This window comes from Castor canadensis, chromosome 2 (genome assembly GCF_047511655.1).
Source record: "Castor canadensis chromosome 2, mCasCan1.hap1v2, whole genome shotgun sequence".
Classification (NCBI taxonomy): Eukaryota; Metazoa; Chordata; class Mammalia; order Rodentia; family Castoridae; genus Castor; species Castor canadensis.
In genome coordinates, this window is record NC_133387.1 from 133887932 (window position 1) to 133914577 (window position 26646).

Here is a 26646-nt window from a genome sequence, read left to right on the forward strand (position 1 = left end):
GACGAATGGATTAAGAAAATGTGGTATCTATACACAATGGAATTTTATGCAGCCATGAAGAAGAACGAAATGTTATCATTCGCTGGTAAATGGATGGAATTGGAGAACATCATTCTGAGTGAGGTTAGCCTGGCTCAAAAAACCAAAAATCGTATGTTCTCCCTCATATGTGGACATTAGATCAAGGGCAAACACAACAAGGGGATTGGACTATGAGCACATGATAAAAGCAAGAGCACACAAGGGAGGGGTGAGGATAGGTAAGACACCTAAAAAACTAGCTAGCATTTGTTGCCCTTAACGCAGAGAAACTAAAGCAGATACCTTAAAAGCAACTGAGGCCAATAGGAAAAGGGGAACAGGTACTAGAGAAAAGGTTAGATCAAAAAGAATTAACCTAGAAGGTAACACCCACGCACAGGAAATCAATGCGAGTCAATGCCCTGTATAGCTATCCTTATCTCAACCAGCAAAAACCCTTGTTCCTTCCTATTATTGCTTATACTCTCTCTACAACAAAATTAGAAATAAGGGCAAAATAGTTTCTGCTGGGTATTGGGGGGGTGAGAGGGAGGGGGCGGAGTGGGTGGTAAGGGAGGGGGTGGGGGCAGGGAGGAGAAATGAACCAAGCCTTGTATGCACATATGAATAATAAAAGAAAAATGAAAAAAATAAAAATAAAAATAAAAATTAAAAAAATAAATAAATAAATACATAAAAGTCTATCCTTTTGATTCAGCCATTCCATTTCTAGATATTTACCATGTCAACAACCAAATAGGGTAAAATTAAATTTACAACAAGTATATTCAATCGTTGATATTTATAATGGTAAAAGATTAGAAGTTACCTAAGCATCCATAAACAAGGCTTCGAATAGACAAATAGAGACATGTATTTAATAGAATTAAAGTGTGAAAAAGAATGAAGTAGCTCTATATAAGCGATATGAAACAATTTTCAAGCTATATTGTTAAATGAATCAACCAATGACAGAACAATGAACAGTGCCCTCCCCTTTTTTTTATTTTTGGTAGTACTCAGGGCTTCCCACTTGCTAGGCAGGTGCTCTACCACTTAAGCCACACCTCCAGCAGTATGCTACCTTTGTATAAAGGGCATATATGGGGACAACATAAGTTTGCTTGTGTTTATACAGAACATGTCTGGAAAGTTATTGCTTCTGGAGAAAGAAATTCAGCATCTAGAGGTAAGGCTTGTTTCACCCCTCTCCCCTTTTTAATCCTTGTACCATGAGCATATATTTATGTGTTAATATAATATATAAAAAATAACAAAATCTTACAAGGGGAAGAAAAAGCTGGCTGAAAGAACTGTTTCCACCATTGAGAGTACCTATCTGGGGGTGGCCATGGGCTGGCTCTGGTTCTGGGGTTTTGTTCCATTTGTGGTACTAACAAAGAGAATCTCCTCTTCCCTGGTACAGTTCCCATGAGAACTTCACAAATATCCAGTCTGTGGGATTATTTCCACTGGGACACTTTTGAGAGAATCCATGACGAGACAGACACTGCTGGGTTTTGGTTTAGCTGTAGCAAGGCACGTGGGAAATGTGAGGAGGATGGAAAGAAGGGTGACTAGAAAGGTATTCCTTCTGCTTTCTGCAGTACTCACACCTTTCAGCTCCCCGGCCTCTGAAGAAAAACAACCCCTCCATGGTGTGTACCAAAGAAGGATTCATTTATTCATTTGTGAAACAAATGTATATTGACCTCTATTGTGCACCAATAACTGTATCCATCTTACAATAGTAAATTAAATGATGTGTGCCTGTGTCCAAGAAGCATATGTTCCAGCAGGGGGAGACAGACAGTCCTAGGCATCTACACTGCAGTTATCCATCTGCCATTGGGATAAGTGCCATAAAAGAGAAGTTCTGAGCTCTCAGACCTAGAAGGAGAGATCAGGGTAGGCTTGCCCAAGAAAGTGATATTTAAACTGAGGAACTGGGAGGACCCAGAGGAGTTGGCCAAGCAATGGGACAAGGATTGGGGTGGGAGGAGAGGAAACAGCATATGTAAAGGCTCCAAGGCAGGAAACAGTTAGAAGAAGGCTAAGCAAGGGTTAAATCTTGCAGAATTGAGTTGAAGATTTTGAGTTTTATTCTTGGAGCAGTGGGAGGATACTGAATGATATTTTAAGCAAGCTGAAACACAGTCAGATTCACATTTTTAAAATACCATACTGGCTAAAATACAGAAAACGATTGAAAGGGGCAAAGGGGAAGGGGGCTAACCAGTAAAAGACTACCATAATGGTTCAGGTGAAAGAGGATGGGTGGCTTGGTTAGGGAGTGTTGGTGAAGGGATGTGTGGACAGATATGAAAAGTAAAGTAATTGACAAATCATGATAATGGATAGGATAGGGCAAGGCAAAGAAGATATCCAACCTGACCCTCAGGTTCAGATACATTAATGATGCCAGTACTAGCTTTACAAAGCACTTCCACATACATTTCTCCTATGGTCCGAGCCTCAATTTTGTAAACTTGATAAGGGATCATTACTTTGATTTTTATTGGTGAGAAAACAGGTTCAGGGAGTAAACATTTAAAGAACGAATCAATGAATCAATCAATTAATATACTACCTTGTTCCAGAAAGGACTTAAGAAGAAAAACAATGAAACATGATTTGGTAGAGCAGCACATTAAAATGATGCACACAATGAAAGAATAGAGGTGGGGGCCCATGCTGCGCCAAGGATGAGGTATGCCCATATCCATGCTGTCTGCATCCTGGACATTTACCCCAAAACTTTCCAAGAGGTGAGGCTTTCTCAATATCTCAGAGGTTATGATAAAACTTAAGCTTAAACTGAGGTCTTTCAACTCAAATCCCACTCAATTGACCTTCATTAGCCTCCATCCAAACTACCTCTGGGAAGTCTCTCTATTCAATCTTCTTTTAAAATCTCTCATTGATTTCTGCTTTGAGACTCAACAGACTGCTTGCTCCATCCTCCCTGCCCACCACCAATCTGTTGAGAACAACCAGAAAGTCTGAATAAAACATTTAAAATATTGGTTTGGCTAGGAGCAGTGGTTCATGCCTGTAGTCTCAGCCCTTGGGACGCTGAGGTGGGAAGATCCTTTGGGCTCAGGATTTGAGACCAGCCTGGGCAACACAATGAAATCCCATGTCAAAATAAGTAAAATATCTGTTTGAAAGAATCATGGCGAAGGATTGGAGGAGTCTAGATCTTAGGAGAAGAATGCACAGGGTTGAGCTTGATCTTGATGGTCAGTTTTCCATCTGGATATTTGCTGATTTACAGTCTCATAGGGTTGGAATTCCAGAGCCACCAAGAATGAGGGGTTCCAATGAACATCCCAGGCTTTCCCTTGGGACTCCAGAAGGGCTATCTCCCAGAAATAAAAATAGCAAATAGGAAATAGACCAACTCATAAAAACTGAAACCCAGTTTTAAGTGTAGCCCAGGCTGGCCTTGAACTCATGATCCTCCTGCCTCATTGGCATGTGCTTCCACAACTGGCTGAAACCCAGTTTTTTTTTTTTAATTTTTATTTTTTTATTATTAATATGTGCATACAATGCTTGGGTCAATTCTCCCCCCTGCCCCTACCCCCTCCCTTACCACCCACTCCGCCCCCTCTCTCTCCTCCCGACCCCCTCGATACCCAGCAGAAACTATTTTGTCTTTATCTCTAATTTTGTTGAAGAGAGAGTATAAGTAATAATAGGAAGGACCAAGGGTTTTTGCTGGTTGAGATAAGGATAGCTATACAGGGAGTTGACTCACATTAATTTCCTGTGCATGTGTGTTACCTTCTAGGTTAATTCTTTTTGATCTAACCTTTTCTCTAGTTCCTGGTCCCCTTCTCCTATTGGCCTCAGTTGCTTTTAAGGTATCTGCTTTAGTTTCTCTGCGTTAAGGGCAACAAATGCTATCTAGTTTTTTAGGTGTCTTACCTATCCTCACCCCTCCCTTGTGTGCTCTCGTTTTATCATGTGCTCAAAGTCCAATCCCCTTGTTGTGTTTGCCCTTGATCTAATGTCCACATATGAGGGAGAACATACTGTTTTTGGTCTTTTGGGCCAGGCTAACCTCACTCAGAATGATGTTCTCCAATTCCATCCTTTTACCAGCGAATGATAACATTTCATTCTTCTTCATGGCTGCATAAAATTCCATTGTGTATAGATACCACATTTTCTTGATCCATTCGTCAGTGGTGGGGCATCTTGGCTGTTTCCATAAGTTGGCTATTGTGAATAGTGCTGCAATAAACATGGGTGTGCAGGTGCCTCTGGAGTAACCTGTGTCACAGTCTTTTGGGTATATCCCCAAGAGTGGTATTGCTGGATCAAATGGTAGATCAATGTTTAGCTTTTTAAGTAGCCTCCAGATTTTTTTCCAGAGTGGTTGTACTAGTTTACATTCCCACCAACAGTGTAAGAGGGTTCCTTTCCCTCCCCGCCCTGCATCCTCGCCAACACCTGTTGGTGGTGGTGTTGCTAATGATGGCTATTCTAACGGGTGAGGTGGAATCTTAGTGTGGTTATAATTTGCATTTCCTTTATTGCTAGAGATGGTGAGCATTTTTTCATGTGTTTTTTGGCCATTTGAATTTCTTCTTTTGAGAAAATTCTGTTTATGAAACCCAGTTTTTAAATCAGCCTTATCACCATAATCTCTGTTCCGATACAAATTGCCTGTCAGAAAGAAACTTCTCTGGAGACTATTAGTTTTATCCAGAGCCTGACACTGTTTTCAGAGCTTGAACTCACATTCTCACAGATTCATTCATTATCCAGCTCCAACAGCTCCTGCACACCCTTGCTAGGTCAGGCTTATGGCCTGCCTCCATCAGGAGCTTGACATTCTCAGACAGTCTGAAGCCAGGCCCCATCTTACGGAGTCAGAGGAAATATGGATGACTGAGAGAAGCACTTTGCAATCAAATTCTTTTCGTGTGTACTTCTGAAAAGCAGCAGGCTCAAAGCTAGGACCAGGTACTTCTCATATACTAAAAAGTCAGTCCTGGAATAGGTAGAAAGGTGACACCTACTCCACATTTGTTGCTTGCCTATGGGTCAGAGGAAAGACAGTGATGGAGAAAAGCTGGACAGAGGGGCTTGCAGGGCCAGAGACCAGAGGAGAAGCAGGGCCTGGGAAAAAAGGTCTAGCTTTTCCTGCTGTCTGCCCTTTCCATGTGTAGGCCCCAGCCTCTCTGGTTATTCACAAGGTTGGGGAGACTGAGTGCTTCTGCCACTTCCTTGGTTAGCTCATGGTGCTAACAAAGACACCGTTAGGACCAACGGACAGGCCTGCAGTGGCACTGGTGTAGTAGAAATATGAAACCATATAGTCCTTGCTGTGTGATCTTAAGCAAGTAACCCAATATCTCTGAATGAGACCAAGTCCTCAGAGTGCAAGTAACTGCAAATATCTTTAGTTAACTTAAGAAAAAAAGCCAGCACATGAGGGAGCCCCTCATATGCATGTTAGGAAAAAAGGACAACCACTCAGAACTGGGAGAGAATGAAATCCTGGACAGCTCAGGTGTCTCGGCAGCAGAGAAAGCAGTTTTCTGTTTCTCTCTCTCTCTCTCTCTCTCTCTCTCTGTTTGGGTTTTTGCTACTAGGAAAGATGGGCTTTGGGTTTCTTCCTTCTCTAGTCCACACTGCTTTGCATTCAAAGTCTGGGGAAAAGGCCCAGATATGAAATTGCAAATACATAGGAGGTGTGTAAGTAGTAGGATCGAGGTTCCAGGCCAGCTTGGACAAAAAAGTTGGTGAGACCCCCCCCATCTCAACAACAACAAAAAGCCGGGTGTGGTGGCATGTGCCTGTCATTCCAGGGGTGGCAGGAAGCATAAAATACGAGTACCAAGGACCAGGCCACCCTGGGCAAAAAGCAAGAGGCTATCTCCAAAATAACCAGAGCAAAAAGGGCTGGATGTGTGTTTTGAGTTGTAGAGTGCTTATCTACCCCAAGCACAAGGCCCTGAGTTCAAACCCCAATACTGCAAGAAAAAAAAAAAATCCAGGGAAAAAAGTGTGATTGGTCATATTGTATAAGTCACATGCCCACATCTGACAGATCTACTGATGCTACACACATGAGGAGAACAAAATCCCTTCAAAACCCTTTGCCAGGCTCCTTTATACCTGGAGCTGTACTGGGTGTTGTAAGGAGGAAATAATACTGAGTTCCATTGAAGCTGGAATATTGGGGCCTGGGGTTGATGGCTGGAGAGAACCTTATTTACCATATTTACAGCTCTATTTCTCAGGTCTAGCACATTCAGTGCATAGGTACTCAATATATTAAAGAAAGGGACCAAAAACCACCTTTGGAGTCAAGGAAGGCCTTAATTCGAAGGCATGGCTCTGGGGGGAACCACAATCTCCTTTGGCAGACCAGGGTTGGGAACTATTAGTCCTTTAAGTGCTTGTTGAATCGCATGAAGTCTGCTCAGCTCAGTGAGAAGAGTCAACTCTGACCCCTGCCATGACAGGAAGAGACTGGGATCTAAGACACAGAGGAAGCAGATTCCCAAACATGAGAGCAGCCTCATTCTTTTCCTGCTGCTCACTCCTTTCCACTTTGACCTCTAACATCTGAATGACTTGCAGTTCCTGGCTGCTTGACTCCACTTCTTCTCCTTCCAATCCTGAGTCATCTGTATTTGACCAATCCTTGGTCTCTAAGCTCTCAGTCTAAATAACATTTCCTGCAGGAAGTCTTCTTCCATCCACAATCCCATAACTGGATTGGTTGGTCACCCCAATGGTGGTTCTTACCACTCTGTCTTATAATTTACTGTGTATTTTTCATTCTCCAAATGCCTGGACTTGAACTCCTTGAATGCAGGCTCTGGTTCTTTTCCAGACTGTGATTTTTTCACCTCTACCTCCTGTGTAACTAGGATAACAGGTATGTGCCAATGCACCTGGCTTTCTTGTCCTTCTTGTGTTCTCAGATTCTATATAAATCAGTTTCCTGGTACTAAAAGAAAGTCAGTAAATATCTGTTGCCTGAATTAATGAATGTGATGTTAAAATCAGGAACCATGAAAGAATCTGAAGGTGTGGTAGCTGAAATCTTCCAAGTACTTCAGACGTCATTGTCTCTGTAAGATGTGTCTCTTCACAGTGCTTCCCTTAAATGATTTCTTATGATTGTCATGTAATAATTATAGGATAGAATAATTGTAGGTTGCTTCCAGTTCTGTGCCACCAACTCCTGGTTCTCAGCCCACTCTCTAACAGGACAATCAATTTACAATGCAATTCCCACCACACCCCTTATCTCCCTCTAATTAGCTACATCGATCCTTTTGTTTATATATAATTGGAAGTGTTTAACTTCTTTATCTTCCTTGTATGTACATTTAATAGGATGGCTGTCTCAGTCACGGAGCCAGTGCCTATTGGGCAGGTGCAGTACTTTGGGGTGCCATGAGAAAGCAGGTATGCCAGAGAGGGGGCCATGATTGGAGTTGTTTGTGCTTAGTAGGACTCAGAAAGGGTGAAGTTTGAATGATCATAAACACAAGCTGCAACTAATAGAAAACTCTGAGAGTATTTCATTCTCTACCAAAAATCTACCATCTTGAATTATTCACTTTGCTTTATCACCTTGAATCCCAGCCAATTCAAGGTCCTCCAGGACCACAATGTACTGGTGAATGTTGAGAAGATGGTGGGCCTGGAAGAACTGAGGGAACTCTTGGATGTCATATGGGAAGGAATTCAAGATTAAATTCAAGGATGAGAGACTTCCCGGACTTTTTAAAAAAAGATAAAAAGATGGTAGGTAATATATAGAGACATCTACAGGGATTTTTGCTCTTCTACCTAGATTGTGACTCATAGACCACTGGATATGTTCATTATCTGTCTTCCTTGCCACCACTAGAATGTAAGCTGCACCATGGCAAGGACTTTGCTTTGTTTACTGTCTTTCCCCCTACACTCAGAACAGTGCCTGGGATACACTAGGCACTCAATAAATACTTCTCAAGTGAGTGAACGGGCTCATGCATCAAAGCAATAGGATACTCAGTAACTGGGGAGCAGTTGGGACCTTCTATAGGGAAAGTGATGATTACATGGGGCAAAGCACACAAGAGCCAGGACTGATGTTTATTGGGAGCTAGCCATTGCAACAACAAAGCAACAGAGAACGGCTAAGCCAGTCTTCTTTCCTTGACGTCTGAGGGGCAGAAAATCATGGCCAAGTTCAACCAGTATCCTCTGACCTCTCTGCTGAAAAACACTTCTGAATGGGATACCATGGAATCCCAGGGTCCTGAAGAGAGTCCTGGGGAACCGTGCTAATGACCCAGGGAACTGCCCTGGGCATCTCCCCCGCTGATGATGTCAGAGCCTGATGGAATCTTTGGTGTTGGGGGGAAGGCACAGCTTGCATTTGAACCTGCTCCTTTTTCTGAAGTTTAAAATCAACATGTCCAGTTCACTGTCCCAGAATTTATAACCCAAAGTCTACATATACATTTCTATAACCTTTGATGTCCTTAAACTTGTTGCTCTTCAGATTGGCTTGGATCTGCCTTTGGCCACTCTTGAAAGGAACAGTCTTCAGAGTGATGGTGGCTTTGTGATGGGGTTTGAGGACTCCAATGCTGCAGCAGAGAAGGAAGAATGTCAGAAACCCCTGGAGGCATCACGACAACCCCAACACCCTTTCTACTCTAGTTCCTAGTCTTTCTGTTCTCCAGTGTCCTGAGCCTGGCCAGGGAGCCTGTTGTCCAGAAAGAAGGAATAGTGCTAATCCCAGGATTACTAAGAGGGAAGGCTGAGCACTGCTAGCACTTACAGGATTCTCTGCTGCTTCTTAAAGAGGCCACTTCCTTCCAAGGTCAGCACACAGTCCTCAACTGGCTCTGAGAGAGGGTTTGAAAATATCACCTGGATGGAGAGTGGCTGGTTCACAAACGCTGCTCCTAGAACCTAAGCAGAGCAAGGGAAGGAGTTGGAGATTAGTCCTTATTCCCTAATCCACTGAACATTTATGGATAACACTGATATTTTTGTGGTTTTTTTGTTTGTTTATTTGTTTTCAAGTATAAAGGATTTTTATTGCATATATTAAGCTATATGTAGTAAGGGGCTTCATCATGATGCTTCCATACATTTATGTAGTATACTTTGATCATGTTCGCTCCCTCTATTACTCTTTCTTATCCCCTCTCTTACCTCCCCTATTTCCCTCCCCTTCCACCTCCTTAGCAGTCCCCTTTAACTTTCATGACTGTTTTATTTTCCCCTAGCTTGCACAAATGAGAGAAAGCAAGCAATACTTGTCTTTGTGGGACTGGGTAGCACTGTTTTATGGGTTGCTTTGGTCTAAGGATTATTCAAATTGAAGGCAATGAGAAGGAGACATGAGAAATGCTCTCTGGCCTCCCTCTATTTACCTAAAGGCAAGACATAAATTTACAAAGGAGTCCTACTCTTGGAGTCCTACTCTTCTGTCTACCAGGAAGGACAAAGTTAATCACCGAGACATCTTTAGATCCTAATCAGCCTGGAGAGAGCACTGTAAAATCTATCTAGCAATCTTTACTAACTAGCCCTTACCTACCATGAATTTCCCAAATATGTACCCTCTCACCATTTGCCACCCCTAAAGACTCAAGTCCTTTTCTTGTGTCTCATTCCTTCTCTAAAAATTTATTGCTCCTCTGCTAAGATGTCAGAGAAGCCCAAGTTCTAACCCAGCCTTTGAGTTGCCCTACCACGAACTCCATGGGCTCACTTTGGCAGGTTGACACCAAGAAGAGCCCTGAATGCCTTCCCATTCAGAAGGACACAGGATATCAGAGCAGGGAGTGTCCTCAGAAGCCATCCATTCTAATCCCCTCTTTTGACAGTTCAAGAAGCAGAGATCCAGGGGCTCACCCAGACAGGAAATGGCAAGTCAAATCTGAGCTTTGAGCAGGACTCTTCCCCGATCTGAGACCCTCCTGTCTATCCTTTTTTCCTCATGTTGACCCTGGGACACCCAATGCAGGAAGTGGCACAAGAGAATCTCTGAGTCCATGGCCCTTTCCAAGCACCCACCCATAAGGAATCTAGTGATACAAGTGATTTGAAGGCCACTCTCCTCCCTCTCCTGAGGGCACAGGAAGAGGCAAAGAAAAGAAGTGCTGTTCTCCTGAGCAGACCCTGGCCATTTTCTCAGATTTTTCCACCCCCTCCCAGCCAGAGCCAAGGGGGCCCACAGACCATTTGCAGGGCTTTCACCTACATTAATCGTGATGCCCGGATAAGTCAAGGTGATGATCTTGTTCACCAGGATTTTCTCAGGACTGCTCTTTTCTTCACCCAGGGCGCTGATACGGATTAGCTTGTCTGTTGACAGGAACTGGCTGTACTGGGAATAGGGGATTTTGCAGGGGTAGGTCTTTGCTAGGGAGAGAACACAGGATGGAGTGAGAGTAGCTAGGCCTGAGTTGGATCTCATGGTTCTTTGATAGAGAAAAGGAAGCCAACATAAACCAGGTCCTGTTGATGCAGGCACTAGGTTTTCAGGTGGAGAAACTGGTTAAGATGGGTCAAATGGCTGTCCAAAGTCATTCTGCTCCTAAATGGGTGAGTTGAGGCCCCAACAAAGGTCTAGGTGGCTCCAAAGCTTAGACTTTCCCTGCTAAATTTGCTACTTTTCCTGGAGATAGTAAAGGAGGATCAAGGGAGGAGAAAGGGAAAGGAGAGAAAGAGAAGGAGGGCAGGGAAGGAGGAGGAATGTGCTGGAGGAGACATAGGAAGAACCGTGTCCCGGGGTGTCCCTCAGAGCCCTGTTGGCTGACTCGTGCCCCTCCCCTCTCCCACAGTGATGCAGTGTGTCACATGACCATATTTAGAATCCATACCTTCTTTAGGACACAGTGTAAGGAACACTATGTCCTGCCAGAATGGGGACAGGGGGCTGCCATCATGCAGAAGGGACTGGGCACTCAGGTTCACTTTGAGATCCTTGAACTGGGGTGACATGTTGAGGGCCAATAGGACAAAGTTTATGTCCTGGCCCATGTTGGGTGGGTCAAGTAGCTTGAATTTCAGGGAGACCTGGACAACATCGCTTGGTTGTAGAGGCGATGTATCCAGGCTGTGAGGGCTGTCCTGGTTTGGTGACATGAACCTGGTGGGTCTTGAGTCTACTCGATGTGTGTCTTGGGGCCTTCTAGTCTTCAGCTTCTGTAGAGCCTTCAGAAACACCTGCCTCTCTTGGGGGGAACCTAGGAGGGTAAAAACACAGTACCAGCTGTGGGCCAGACTGAGCCAGTGGGTAAGACTTGACTGAACACCCAGCCATCAACACCTCTACCAACATTGTGGGGTTGGAGAGGATTAGAACCTTCATTTCAGAAATAAACGTTTCCTCCCATTCATCAAGTGCTTTCTTAGAATCAGGCTCTGCTGAGCACTTCACATCTTTCATTACCCATGTCACTTATATAAGAGATGTATCATTTTTTTTTTGTTGTTATTTCATATATAGTTCAGGAAAAGGAGGCTCAGAGAGGTCATGCCACTTGCCTGGGGTCACACAGGTCTCAAGGAGCAAAAGCGTTCAGGTGGAAATCAACTCTGCCCTACTACAAAACCTGTGTTGGGGGTTAACAAGCATGAGGCCCTGAGTTCAAACCCTAGTACCACTCAGAAAAAAAAAAGAAGTAAAACCTGTGTTTGGACCACCTGACTCGATCCTGACATTCTCAAGGGAAAGATAAAAGCCCACAAATATGGAGGAGTAACTTCTTAAAGACCAACAGAGGTTTACAGAGAAAGATGGTGGCTAAGATCCTCCACTGATGTTCTCACCATAGAGACACAAAGTTGAACAGTGTTCTTGCACCAGCTACCTTCACAGGAGCTAAGGAAATCAGATGAGAAGCTACAATGCCTATTTTTAGTATAACAAAAAGCAAGAAGGAAAGAGATGCCTACCTCAATTTTTCCCTAACTCCAAGCAGCCTTCTGCTTGGTGGAGAAAGAGGGGATTAACTCCAGGCCTTAGACTTGAAACCTGGTACCAGGCCTGCCATGGTGAAGCCCAGTACTTGAGAAAAACCCCCAAACCCTAATGCAAAACCAGTATCTACAGACTGAGCCACCAAAACTGTGTTAGGGCATGTGGCTGGCTGCCTCTACCATCTCTCCTTCAACCTCAGAGGAGAGCAAAATTCTACTTGCTGGGAACAAAGCACAAAAACTAGCACAGAACTTTGTCTTACAGCCCAGTGCTCAGCCTCCTATAGTAAGACCCAGCACCTGTTGGGAACTGAAGGCCCTGAAAGCAGCCAGAGCTCACAGGTAGATTCTCTACACCAGTCTGGGTATCAGGTAGAGACCTGTGCACCTGTGGGACAGACTGGAGGTTTAGCCCACATCATTTCCAGACTTGGAGAAGGGCCATGCACACCTGCCCTCTTGTGTAGACTATGTAGACTTCTGCAACCCAGTTTAGCATAAGCTTTGAAGGCCAAAAGACTGTCTCTACTACCCTTTCCCCAATGTCAGGCCGCACAGTTTATGGTCAGACCAGTGCCCACAGTAGCAGCCACTCCTTACCCCCTAAGGTGGGACTGACTCACCTTTGGGCCTGAGTCATCACCAGCTGTGGCATGGGCCTCTGTGCACCCCTGAGACTGTGCAGGTAAGACTTAGCTTAGAGTCAGCCCGGGTGGCTAAGAAACTATCTTCACCAACACGACTCCAGTTTCTGGCAGCAATAGTGTGGTACAATACCCCATTTGCTGGGAATAAGCATAACATGTTGCTCTGGAAATTAGTGCTAGGCTGGTAAACCTAACATAAGTCAGATTCTAATAGCCCCCATTCCCAGGCTTGTCTGTGAACAGAACCTCTAGGCTATCTCAGTGATAGGGGAAGATATGCAGCTCTACTCTATCTAATTTCTATTCCAGCTAGCATCACTGCGAATGGTTGCAGCAGTCTTGGGTCACAAGTACACTCCATCAATAGGCAACCTTTAGCAGTATGGATCTAAGTCCTTCCCAAGTGTTGTCCTAGTCTTGGTAAGCTGTGAACTCAGGGTGTGACACAGTTTAGTAGCAATGGTGGCCACATAGGAGCCTGGGGCTGGCCTATTCATGGCAACTCTTCCCAGAGCTGGTCAGAATCCTTCTGTGCTTGACCACAGGTTGGTAACTGTGATGAGGCAGCTGGGCCCCTACCCTGGCCCTAAGAAGAGGCATGTGGGAACAGTCTACTCTTTCTGGGTACTCTCCAGATTCTTTCTGAACAATACAGCAACAGTGTATTTGAGGCAAACCTGGGCTTGGATTGCCCTTTAGTATTGAATCAGTAACAAATCACCAACATCAGACTATCAGAAAATCTGGACCTAGGCACTGTCCAGTGATGAAATACTGGAAATGACTATAGGCTCAGGGAAATTAAGCAGTCCACTTAGAATTCTGGAAAGACAGGTACATACAAAGCCAGATTAGAAAGATTAGAATAAATACCTAATCCTTCAATGCTCAGATGACACTGTACACCAACAAGCATCAAAAGCTTTCAGGAAATGATGACCTCACCTAATAGGCCAGATAGGAATCAGTATGGGAGAACTCTAAAAAAGAGAACTGAAAACAGCTATTTTAAGGAAACCCAATGATCATGAAGAAAACACAGAGAAACATTTCAATACTCTGAGAAACTTAACAGAGATGGAAGCAGTTTCTTAAAACAATTAAACCAAAATTCTTGAGCTAAAAAATGCCCTCATGGAAACACAAAAATAAAATGCAATAGAAGGCACCAACAGCAAGCTAGATGAAACAGAAGAAAGAGCCAGGGATCTGGCTGCCTCCACCAGTTCTCCTGTGGGCCCAGAAAGACAAAACTCAGATTCAGCACATCGGTGTCTGTGGATTGGGTGGGAGGAGACAGACTACTGTTAGCCCAAGGAGTCATGTCTTAGCAGGACACTCAGGCCCACCTTGTAACCCTATAACCCCAATTTCACAGGGAGCCTTGTGGACCTCTGTAATAAATCCTGTCAGTGTCCTACTCTTATCCCTTTGGCACTTGCTATTTCAGTGTCCATGGCCCCACTTCAAAATTGTAGCCCTGTGATTTTGTCTGATGCTTTTCTGCCAAGACAGCAGATTTGGTTCATACATGGGGTAGGCTAAAAGTGCCAGGGAAGTTATACCTTCAAGGAGAAGCTCCCAGCCCTTGCTCCCTTGTCTCTCAGGTGCAATAAATCTGCCATGTTGTTCCACATATTATACTGGATCAACAGTAGGGCAATATATTTAGCAAAAAATAAAAAAAATACAAGGCCATCATGAATGCATTGGGGGTGGGAACCAGTGGGATGGGGGAGACAGAAAAGACAGGGTGATGAGGGAGAGGAATAGGATCTAAGCATATTGTATGCACATATAAAAATGTCGTAATGAAACACATTTTAAAAATAAGGAAAGTCGGGCACCAGTGGCTCACAGCTGTAATCCTAGCTACTTGGGGCGGTTGAGATCAGGAAGATCATGGTTTGAAACCAGCTTGGGCAAACAGTTCTTGAGACCCCATTTCTAAAATAACCAGAGCAAAAGGGACTGGAGGCGTGGCTCAAGAGGTAGAAGCCTGCTTTGCAAGTGTGAAGCCCTGAGTTCAATCTCCAGTCCCACCCCCAAAAAAAGATAGGGAAAAAAGATGGGAAGAGGGAAGAGGGATAAGAAAAAGTAATAAAGGGGACAAATGTAATCAAAGTACAATATAAGCATGTATAAAAATATCACAATGAAAACCCTTTGTACAATTAATACATGCTAATAAAAATACAAAGTCATTTAATTTGAATTTCAGATAAACAGTAAATAATTTGGGATATAGTTAAGCTGAAGCATAATTTACCCTCCCGGAGTCCCCACTAGGAGCAAGCTCCAGCTGTCCACAGTACCATCCGGGTCGATAACCCCCTCTACATGGGCTTCCTCTACTTCTCTGTCTCATTTCCTTGCCCTCCTACTAGTATTCCTTAGAGTGCCTCCCAAATCACTTGTACTTGAATCCTTGCCCCAGGATCTGTTTCTGGAGCAACCCAACCAAGGAAACCCCAAAGTCAATGAGGATTTGGGGATTGGAGGGGAACTGTATTGTATCCCATACAGTTGTCTCTTGATATCTATAGAATTTGGTCTAGAACCTCCACAGATAGCAAAATCCATGGAAGATCAAATCCTTTATATAAAATGTCATAGTATTTGTATATAACTTACACAATCTCCCTGTACACTTTAAATCATGTCGACATGACTTATAATACCTATGGTATTTATATGGCAATGTCAATGCCAGGTAAATAGTTGCTATCCTGTACTGTTTAAGGAATAATGACAAGAGAAAATGTCTGCACTGAAAAGGTGCAGACATTTTCTCCCCGCTCCCCCGCCCCAGATGTTTTCCCAGTTGGTTAAATCTGCAGATGTTGAATCTGTTGATATGGAGGGCTGATTGCACTTGTCTCTTCTTTCATATCCCCTTCTGAGGCTGGGATTCTAAAGCTTCTGTGTCTGCCTAGAAGCCACAGAGACAAACCACAGACCATTACTCACCAGTATTCCCTGTACTTGCTCAGCTCCCCTGGCCCTCAGGCCACCCTGACTTGCTCCTGTTCATAGCCCCTGCCAGATCTCACTCTGCTTCTGGTCCTTGCGGGCAGCTAAATCTAGTGGCTGACCACTTAGAATTCTCAGAATTCATCTACACCGGACTAATTTAGCCTCCCCTTCATTCCTGCTGGTTTGGGTAAGAAGCCTCTGCCCCAGCTGTCACCTCAGAATCACTCTCTGGCCCCGCTGGCCACGTAGGGTGGTTGACATCAACTCAGGTGCTGGCTTGTGTTCTACACACTCAGCAAAATATAACTAATTAAATAATAAGTTAAATAAAATGAATTAATGAGTAGGAGAGTGTTTACTAAGTTGATGGATCCCTCTTCAAAGGGAGGCTGATTTTTCAGGAAGATGGGTGATGCTTGTGAATGACTCTCCAATGGATGTGAGCAACTTGTGTGGGGAGCTTTCTGACCTGTGAGCTGTTGGGGCAGTGGATGGTGAACACAAGAAGTGAAGCATAAGCCAGGCACTGGTGGCTCACACCTGCAATCCTAGCTACTTGGGAAGTTGAGATCTCGAGGATCATGGTTATAGGCAAGCCTGGGCAAAACTGTCTCCAAAATAACAAAGCAAAAAGTTTTGAAGGGGTGGGCCAGGAAGCTGCCTAGCAAGTGCGAAGTATTGAGTTCAAAGCCCAGTACTGCTGAAAGAAGGAGGAGGAGGAAGAGGGGGAAGAAAGGGGTACGGGGAGCAGGAGAAGAAGGAGGGTTAGAAGAGAAGCGAAACACGGGAACATTCCCAACTGGGACCTTAGACAATGGCTGAGGAGATGGTGGACCTGGGTCCTGCCCTGAAGTTCCCTCTGGCCCCCTGGGTAGGGCAGGGGAAAATGTCCACAGGCCTTGGACTCTGAGTGAGGCTGCTTGGTTGTACCTTCTCCATACTTGTAGCTCTCTGTGATGTCATCCCGCTCGTCACTCTGGATGCTCTTGGTGCTGATAAAATTACCAACAGTAGTTGTGTCATGGTAAAGTTTCTCTTCTTTTCCATCATGGACGAGCCAGGACATGCAGTCAGCATTCACCATAGAAAATGCAAAGCATGTGTCGTAGTTCAGATCCACTTCTCCTTCTTTGATGGCTCTGACAGAGGCAGGGCCACAACAGTAGAGGCCTGAAGGAGAACAGGAAGGAGAACCTAGGTGGGTGGTTTGTGGCAGGCCAGGCAGGAGCAGGGGCAGGTTCTGGGAGAGTGGGTCCTGTCTTCCCTCTTGAGACCCTCACCATTGCTGGTCTCCTGCGGTGTGGCGTCCAGCACCTGCCAGCCTCCATATCCAGGAGAGAGGTCCTTACGAGCCATCCAGCACTCATTCCAAACATGGTAATTCCTGAGGGAGAAAACAGAGGAGTTGGTGTCAAACACAGCTAAGAGAGAGGTTGTCTATTTGTAAGAAAGTCCACTGAGGTCATAAATCCTTCACGTTCTCTGAAAAGGGTCCTCATAGGCCTTTTCCTGTGTGTGTGTGCTGACTCCCAGACTCACTCATGTTCTTTTCTTTTTTGCAGTACTGGGGTTTGAACTCAGGGCCTACACCTTGAGCCACTCCACCAGCTTTATTTTTGTGATGGGTTTTTTTGAGATAGGGTCTCATGGACTATTTGCCCTGGCTGGCTTCAAACCGTGCTCTCTTAATCTCTGCCTCCTGAGTAGCTAGGATTACAAGTGTGAGCTACTGGCATCCCACTCATACTCATGTTCTTTGTGTCCAGAGGTGAGACCTTGGGTCCTCCTGTGGTCAAGGTGACAAAGTAAACTTGAGCCCAGGGTCGAGAGCTCTGATGTGAGGATCTAAGTGCACATTGTTTTTTTGTTGTTCAGCTGCCTCTCAGCTTTAAGGTGGAGATACCAAGTCCTGAGGTTGGCAAGAGGTGGGGATGTATATGAGGGACAGCAGGCTATGGACGTGATTCCTGCTCTACTTCTTGCTTGTGGGGTTTGACTTGGATTTGTGGCCCTAGAAATGGACTGAAAGTTGTCTCTCACCAGACAGTGTCCTTCTTCTTATTCTCCAGAATCCTGCCTGTGTTGTCATAGTACTCATCAATGATCAGGTTTCCATCGGTGTCATGGCCAGAGTCAAAGTTGGTGATCACGCGAGTGGGGATCCCCAGGCACCTCATCACTGCAAAAAGATCAGAAAAACCACCTGTGGGTTGTGGATTTGGGAACTCTGTGGATTCCTGGACTCAGAGCCATGGACCTAGGGCAAGCACTCATCTGGCATCTGCAGAGCCAGCCAGGAGCTGTCTGGGACATTGGGTTTGTGACCTTTCCAATCTCCTTCCCCACTTCCAAAGCTGGAATGACTCTGAAAAGTTTAGGTTGCTGGCTGCTCCAACAAGCACTGCCAGAGCCAACAGAAAGTCTAGCAAGCTGTCATATCTCCTGCCCATGCCAGCAGGGTGGGACAGGCACGCCTCTCTGTTGGCAAGTCTCAGAGGCCTGACTCAGCCTCACTTGTCTCCTGGCCTTCAATGTCCATCTTCAAACCAAATAGTTGCAGTTCTGTTTCTTCCTGTCGTTAGGATTATTGGCTGAGACCATCAGATTCTTAGGCAAAGGGTAATGTTTCGGGTTTTCCTTTTCCCCTTTGCTCTGAGAATGTTATCTTGGAAGCTTCTCTAGGAAAACATCACAGATCTAGCCAGGAAGGGAAGGAAACTGTAACAAAAATTTAGAAAAGTGAGTCTGTACCTGGTGAGAGATTCTTGGAAAGAGGAAGAATGTTGTCTATTCCTGAAGGACAGTCATTCCCTTTCCAGCCAACTGCATTCTTTGTCTCTGCTGTGTCTCCTCCATTCTGTGCTCTCTCAAGTACAGTGAAATCCCCCATCACAGTCCACCACCAAGTGCTCTGGGGACACCTGTCTCCATCACTGCAGGCCAGCAGTGTTGGCCGACCCAGCTCAATAATAATAATAAATGTTTCACACATATTATCCTCAGGATAACCCTATATGGTATCTGCTATTATTTCCATTTTGACAATGAAGAACCAGAGGCTAAGAATAATTTGCTACCTTGATAAAAGTCAGACAGCTAGTAAGGGACAGAGCTACCATCAAGCCCTAAGCTTATACTCAGTACTGAGCCCACCCCTGTGAAGGAATCCACAGTTCAGCCTTCTAGTGTTTTCATCTCATTGTATATCACAAGCACTTTCCTATGTCATCAAATATTGGACAAGAGATTTTGGGTGGTGGTTATTTTTAGATAGTTAGTTGGTTTCCGTTATTTCCCCTGTTGCAAATAATGCTGTGACAAATATCTTTGTAGATCCATCCATTGGGAAAGATTTCAGGAGGTAAAATGACTGAGCAAAAAACATAGATATTTATAAAGGTTCTTCACACATACTACTGTTATCTAAAAAAGTGTTTGGATTTTTTAGTTGAAAATTTAATTGTTCTTAGATTTTAGTTTAGCCTTCTTTAAAAACTTTTTATTAGCATAAATTAAATGTACAAAGGAGTTTCACTGTGATATTTACATACATGCATATAATGTACTTTGATCAAATTCTCCCCCATCTATATTGATCTTTCTTGACTTCCTTCCAAACCTCCTCTTTTAACAGTTTTTAGTGGGTTTCATCATGCTATTTTTATGTTTTATATATATGTTTATATATGTTTTATATATAAAACGTACTTCAGGGTTTTTTGGGGGACAGAGTCTAACTATGTAGCTCAGGCTGGGCCTCAAACTCACGATCCTCCTGCCTCACCTTCTGAGTGCTGGGATTACACACACTTACTACTAGATTCCTTCTTATACTAAAGTTTGGCACCCAGTCTAGAGGTGGAAACCCCTGGGTTTGACCTGGGTTGGGAAAGAGAGAAGCCCAAAGGGAAGCCTTAAGTTCCTCCTCAAGGGACAAGTCTGAACAGAGCCAAAGAACTAGGGCAGGCAGTGGGCAGTACTGACAAGTGGGTGGAAGGTGGAGGTGAACCAGGACGGCCTCAGCGGGGAAGGTGAAGGTTGAAAAGCTACCACTGAAGAAACAAGAGATAGGGGTGAGGCAAGAGAGGAGAATTGCAGGGGCACATTTATGCTAAAAGCATGAGCAGAAGGGTAAATAACACCCAAGCAACAGAGAGTGTGCCAAGGCAGGGCAGCAGGGAAACAGAGCAGGGAGCAGCCTCCTCCCTTTTCTCACGCTGAGTGATGAGTTCATGAACAACCACTTGAAGAGCCAGCGGTGGTGTTAACTCCTGCTAACTATGGCCTGGTGGACATTTGTCCACCCTGACACTGGTGATCGGTCTCATGCACTGTGAGGTTCTCTAGTAGACCAGAGCACATGACTTACAATGATTTGTTCATGAGGCTGTCTTCCTGAGTTAAGGAATATGTATTATTCATCTTTATCAAGGCAAGGCCTATTTTGCAGGTATTTAGTGCATCTTTGCTGGATGGATGAATGGAGGATGTCTTGTGACTCTTATGCCCCCTGGTGACTTCTGACTTGAACACAGCATGGTCATGATGACTGTGTGTTATGCTTTGGGTGCCACACTCAACTGTCCATAGAACATAAGCTTTGTGTGGTGATGGATTTGCTCCAATCCATCCTCACCCTTCCCTATCGTGGCTTGTGAAAGGATTGAGGGGGGTGAGTTGTCACAGTGGGACAGAATAAAGCTATAGAGAGGCAAGAGTGAGTTCTTACACAGGAGACAAAGCTCAGACAAAGGGAGCCAGTAGCACTCAGATCTGCACAGCTGCATGTATGTGTTTCCAGCTCCCTCTGACTTTCTCGCTGGGTCCTCTCACAAAGGGTGCCCATTCTGTGGCTTCAGCTTCTGAATTCGAATTTGGACCCTCTATGGAAGACCTGATGTCTCTAAGCATACCTCCAACTAAACTTCCTGTCCTTCAGGCCTCCCAGTATCTCTTTCTAGTCAAGGATATCATCACCATTGCAGGTGTCAGCCATGATGCCAAGCACTGCATAGGCATTATCTCACTTAATCCTCTCCATTATTCTATGATCTATAAAATATTGATTGATTGATTGATTGCAGTACTGGAGTTTGATCTCGGGGCTTTGCTCTTGCTAGGAAAGCGCTCTACCACTTGAGCCACCTTCCCCGCATCCCAACTTTAAAGATGAGACAGCTGAGGTCACATGGCAGGAAGAAGAAAGTCAGACTGGAAGCATCCCCTGCTCTAGTCACAAACCCCACCCCTGCAACTTGACTTGACATTCCAGTCACACCTATGCTTACTGTGAAATTGTCACTGACTACTCCAGGCCACACTAATCTCCTTCTGTGCTCTTCCTTAATCTCAAACGTCTGTGTCACACATTTTAACACTGCATTTAGCTCTCTATAATTTATCTGTCTTATCATGCCAGTCAGGTTCCAAACAACCTTAAAGTGGGGCTCATGTCAGATAAGACACTTGCACTTCTGCATTCCTCGTGCAGGGCTGGCAAGAGAGTAAGCGCTTATTAACTTTCTATTGACGTAAATTGTCTTTAGTCTGTGAACAAGGTTTCTGCACACTATCTGTCCTGATGAATTACAGTTTGAGGTGACATCCAGGTGACCCTTCCATTGATACTCTTTTTGGGCTCTGACTCCCTGAAAAAAAGAGCCCCAAATGGGAGGCATTTATGTTTGTGTCCATGCCCACACACACCTGCACACTCATGCAGTGACAACTGGGCAAAGATTTCAGAGATAGGAAAGAGCTACAAGGTTCCCAAAGTATATTATGCCACATTCGTGGCATTATTATGCTTCTTTATTTTGCTACTTAGGTATTCAGTGGTAAGTATCAAGTCCTTGCTATGGGTTTGATGCAGGTGATGAAAAAATGAAAGATCTTCTGACCCTCAAGGTGCACAACTTCACTTCTGACTAGTGGCAGACATTGTCTGGATGGTATATTTAAAAAACAGAGTATGGTGGCTCATACCTGTAATCCCAGCTACTTGAGAGGTATAGGTCTGAGACCTGTGAAAAATAACTAAAGAAAAAAGAGCTGGAGGTTCTAGGCAAGTAGAGCTCTTGCCTAGCAAACCTGAGGTCTTGAGTTCAAACCCTAGTACCCAGTATGTTCCAGGGCAGGCTGTGAAGGCTTCTAGTCAATTCTCTTCACTGCCCCAACGTGAAAATGTGGTTCCAGTTTTATAAGAAGAATAAGTGGAATGAATTTATTGAAATTCATTCGGTCAGGTTTGCTGTCATATCTCCGTGGCTCAGACTGAGGATACAGCCAGAACTCCAGCTCAGAGTCAAAGCAATTGCACCTGAATGTGATGACCTTGTAATTTCTCCCTGGATACATTAAGTTTCTAGATGATTCTCCCCCTTCCCACTTCCCAAGTTGGAGAGTCCAAAGTTAACACTGCTTAATTTTTAATTAAACCAGGCAATCTTCTCCCCTTATCTCTCTTAGACCACCAAAGTGTAAACCTCTCAACAAAAGCATACAGCTTTGAAGATGTGGCACCAGTAAACTAGGAGAAAAGAGCCATGTGTTTTGTCACATATTTAAACTGAGCCTCTGAAATTCCCTTTAAAAAGCAGACATTTTCCCTCAGGAGTGGGATGACAGAGCCTTAGTGCTTGGCTCTCCCTGCCCTCCTCTTCATCTGATGGATAATAAACCTTATTTCTTTGTCCTCAAAGCTTGCTCTCGTTACTTGTGAATTGGCATTGAGTTCAGGGGACCAGCTTTCCAGTAATGGAAGATCAACAATGTAATGAAGCCCTCAGATAAAGTGGAATTCTGCAGGACAACTTCTCAGTGTCTTTAACAAGACCACATACTGAATAAAACAATTTCTTAAATTAAAAGAGACACAGTGGATATTACAATCAAGCTCAATGCTTGATTCCAGATTAGATTCTGGTTTGCACAGATGAACTGTACAATAAGAAAATGTAGCCTCAACCCTACCACCTTCCTGCCAAACTACCTCTGCCAGATATCAAGGTGAACATCAACAGTGTGAGTCATATTGATTGTATGTCCCCTTGATAGATGTGATAAGAACAGCAGTCTACCTTGGTGGCCTTCCTCCCCCAAGCACATAACTCTAGTCCCATCATGGGAAAGATAACAGACAATCCCAACTGAGGGGCTTCCTAGGGGAAGCTTCTAGGACATGACACAGGGAGGAGGAACCCAAGAAGACCTCGGCAGTCCTGCAGAGTTGAGGGTATGAGATCACAGTTCGGGGAAGCTAAGATGGCTAGAACTTTCAGGGTGGAGTCTAGAGAAGGGGAAAAGCTAAACACAAAGTATCCCTTGGCTCTGCAGAGGAGTCCCTTCAGGTCTCTGGCCAATTTATGATTATGCATTTATAGGGAGGAAATTCCTAGAGGCCAGATAAAGCTATAGGGTAAACAGACCTCATAATAGCCCAGGGCATTTGGTAGAGTCGTCAGAGAAGTTATGGCTTAGTAGAAGGTAAGTTATTTAAAGTCTGCTCTGGACCTACTAAAAGCTTAAAAGGTGGACTCCAAAGGCTGAAATTGATCTGAAGGAACCTATTGGTGTTCCACAGTAAAGTCCTTTCAAAGGAATAACACAACATTCAGTTCAATACTGTAACACAGTGACCAGTATCTAACCAAAAATTAAAGAAACAGGAAGATATGACTCTTAACTAGGAGAAATATAAATAAATCAATAGAACCAGATCCATAAATGACAAAGATGATGGAATAAGCAATCAAGGACCTAAAAACAAGCTTTTTTTAGATGATTTTTTTTTCTCTTTTGGAGGTTTTGGGGTTTGAACTGAGGTTTTTGTGCTTACTAGGACTACTTGAGCCATATCCCCAGGCCCTAAAAGAGCTGTTTAAAATAGTATAAATATGCTCAAGAGAAGGATAAAAAAGCATGAACATTATGAAGAGAAATGGAAAGTAGAAAAAAAGACCCAATAGAATTTCTAAAGATGAAAACACAACATATAAAATAAAAGATGAAATGGACACAATTGCACACAGATAACAATCCATTCTTGTGAGAACACACTCAACTACAATGCTACATATTACACATATTAAAATGTGAGGAGAACTGAATGAAAGTGGGTTATGGGATAAAAGGAGGAAATAAATGATTTAATTTTGTTATTGCTGTGGTACTCAGGGCCTCACACTTGCTGGGCAGGCGCTCTACCACACGAGCCACTCTGCCAGGCCCTTAACTAATTTTTTTAAAAAGAAAGGCTTGAAGCAGACCAGTTATGATAATGGAATGAAATGAGAAGAATGATTAATGTAACCCCAAATATTTCGATAAAGAAAGGAAGAAAATGAAGGGGAAAGAAGTGGAGTGAAGATAGGAAACTGAAGTTTGGAGCTGGCTAGAAATGCCATTGAATAAGACTTAGCCAAACCGCCAGGGTCAGAGAAACAGAGATTAAAACAGTAGCAGACTGAGTATGATAAACTAAATGTCAAAATGTTAACCGGTAACCCTACAAGGGAACATTCCATACAACCCTGATGTCTCATAAATCAGGGCAGAATAACAGTAGCTATGTGTTCAACCACGACATTGTGCAAGAGTTTGAACTGGGATGTAAAAGGAAGTTGGGGCTGCATAATGCACCAGGCCTTTGGGTAAGTTTCCTTCTTTGAGATATAGGACTCAGTAAAAGCAATGAGAACAAGAATTGTATTAAAACAAAGATGAGGTACTTTATAGCACCTACCCAACTGCCTAATTAAGTTAGAATACATCATCTAACTCAGGGGTTTTCAAAAAGTTTGAAACAGAATGCCAGGCGCCAGTGGATCACACCTGTAATCTTAGCTACTTGTGAGGCTGAGGTCAGGAATACTGTGGTGTGAAGCCAGCCTGGGCAAATAGATCCCAAAGTCCCATCTCCAAAATAACCAGAGCAAAATTGGCTCAATTGGTAAGCGTTTGCTTGGTGCAAACCAACCCCTAGTATCATCAGAAAATCCCCCGAAGAACAAGAAAAATAGTTTTAAGTAGAAAACTCTTTGAGTCATATCATAAGAGGGGAGCTGATCAATAAAAATATACAAGTGTGCTGCTTTGGTTGAAGAGGGGAGGGTCCAGTCCCCACACTTCTCCCATCTTTCCCACCAATTCCCACTTCCCCTTCCCACATGGCTCCCAGGTCAAGGGCCTTGTTTTACAGAGAAGAGGGCGATGCCCCTCAGACCTGCTCATGGTCATGCACTAATGTCTTCCTGCCCTCACTCCACCCCATCCCTTGCAGTTATGGGAAAGGACAAAACAAGCATATTCCCAGTATGCCTGGCTTTTTCTCAAACAATTTTCTTGAGATAAAATGCACATGCCTCACAATTCAGCTTTGTCAAGTGTCTATGGGCTCAGGTTGTGCAATCCCCACTGTCTTATTCTGGAACATTTTCATCCCCTCAAAAAGAAACCTCAGGGCTGTGAGAGTGGTTCCAGTGGTAAGAGTGCCTGCCTAGCAAGCGTGAGGCCCTGAGTTCAAGCCCAACCCTACTTGCAGTCACTTCTTATTACTCCCTGCTCCCAAGCCCTGAACAACCACGGATCTTCTCCCTATCTCTGTGAACTCGCCTTTTCTGGCCATTTCATATGTGTGGACTCTGGCTTTTGGGGAGAGTTTTCAAGCAACAGAACCTCACTGTCCCCTCTGTTCCCTTGCTATAGTGCAAGGCATCCACATGACTTCCCAGACCCCGAGAACTCAGGGTCCCGATCTTAAGGAGAGAGTGGGCAGAGCAGGAGGGGCCCCAAACACAGGCAGAGTGGGTCAGGGATTTCCAAGTAACGGCCAGCTAAATGGATGCCAAGGAAACTGCCTGTCCAGAAAGTTCTAACTGTACCTTTAATCAACACAAAGCCTTCTTTTGTGACTTTTGTACAGACAGTTGAAGTCAATATGTTTTACTCTTCTTTTTTTTTTTTTGGTATTCCCAGGGTTTGAACTCAGGGCCCCACACTTGATAGACAGGCTCTCTACCATTTGAACCACTCCCCAGTCCAGTTATTTTTTTAGATAGGGTCTTGTATTCCCCTTGCCCAGGGCTGGCCTCAGACTGTCATCTTCCTATCTATGCCTCCTACATAGCTGGAAACATAAATGTGAACCACCATGCCTGGCCTGCTTGTTGAGATGGGGACTCTCCAATTTTTTGCCCAGATTTGTCTTGCTCAGACTGCAATCCTGATCTCTGCCTCCAGATTATCTGGGATTACGGATGTGCTCCACCATTCCCGACTTAATATGTTTCACTTTTTAAAGGACAACATTGGGATGGAGAGCTTCAGAGGGCAGAATGTACTTCTGAGTCAAACAAAAGTCACTTGTTCACTTTAAGCCTCAATTTTCTCTCATCTGTAAAATGGATGTAATAATATCTACCTTGCAGGTGGCAGGGAAGATTAGAAGTAGTGTGAGTGCCCAGAGTGTGCCTGAAATGCAATGTGTGTTGGACAAATGCAACTGCTAGCAGTGTTCCTGAGCCAGGATAAAGCCTGGTAGTTAGAACATGGCCTGCAGTGCCAGCCAGAGAGGGGTGAGATTGACCCTGCCACTCAATTTTCTTAGCTGTCCAATGGAGGTGATGAACGAATTGGAGTCATTTAGGGACAGCTGCGACAACACTGGCTAATGCTTACTGAACCCTCACTACTGCTAGACACTCTCCATATATGAGCTCATCCATCCTTTCAACAACCCTAAGAGGTAAGTATCATTACATCCCCGTGACACATTTGAGGAAACTGAGGCACAAGCTAAGTGACTTGCACAAGATTACTCAGCCAATTAGTGGTAGTTTTATTATTTACAATGACACCTCCTTATCTGTGGTTTACTGTCTGTGGTCTGTGACATTTAATCAATTTTTGGGAAATTCCAGAAGTAAACAATTCATCAGTTTTAAGTTGTGTGAGTAGCATGATGAAATCTCAGCCATCCTGCTTAGTGCATGAATCATTCCTCTGTCCAGTGTATCCACACTGCATACATTACCCA

At 44.1% G+C, this 26646-nt stretch overlaps 1 protein-coding gene across 2 annotated transcripts in view; it reads right to left on the bottom strand.

The window, feature by feature from the left end:
• Nucleotides 1-8117: 8117 nt before the first annotated feature.
• Nucleotides 8118-26646, bottom strand: part of Tgm5 (transglutaminase 5) — a 32372-nt gene continuing 13843 nt past the window's right edge. The window contains exons 7-13 of one of the 2 annotated variants that reach the window (XM_020157422.2): nucleotides 17652-17790; nucleotides 16892-16995; nucleotides 16542-16781; nucleotides 10887-11252; nucleotides 10265-10425; nucleotides 8831-8964; nucleotides 8118-8636 (exon numbers count right to left, since the gene is read on the bottom strand). In XM_020157422.2, coding sequence (XP_020013011.1) covers nucleotides 8483-8636; nucleotides 8831-8964; nucleotides 10265-10425; nucleotides 10887-11252; nucleotides 16542-16781; nucleotides 16892-16995; nucleotides 17652-17790 — 1298 coding nt within the window. In that variant the 3' untranslated portion in view covers nucleotides 8118-8482. The remainder of the gene's footprint in view (nucleotides 8637-8830; nucleotides 8965-10264; nucleotides 10426-10886; nucleotides 11253-16541; nucleotides 16782-16891; nucleotides 16996-17651; nucleotides 17791-26646) is intronic. The other variant, XM_074065791.1, reaches the window with a different exon arrangement.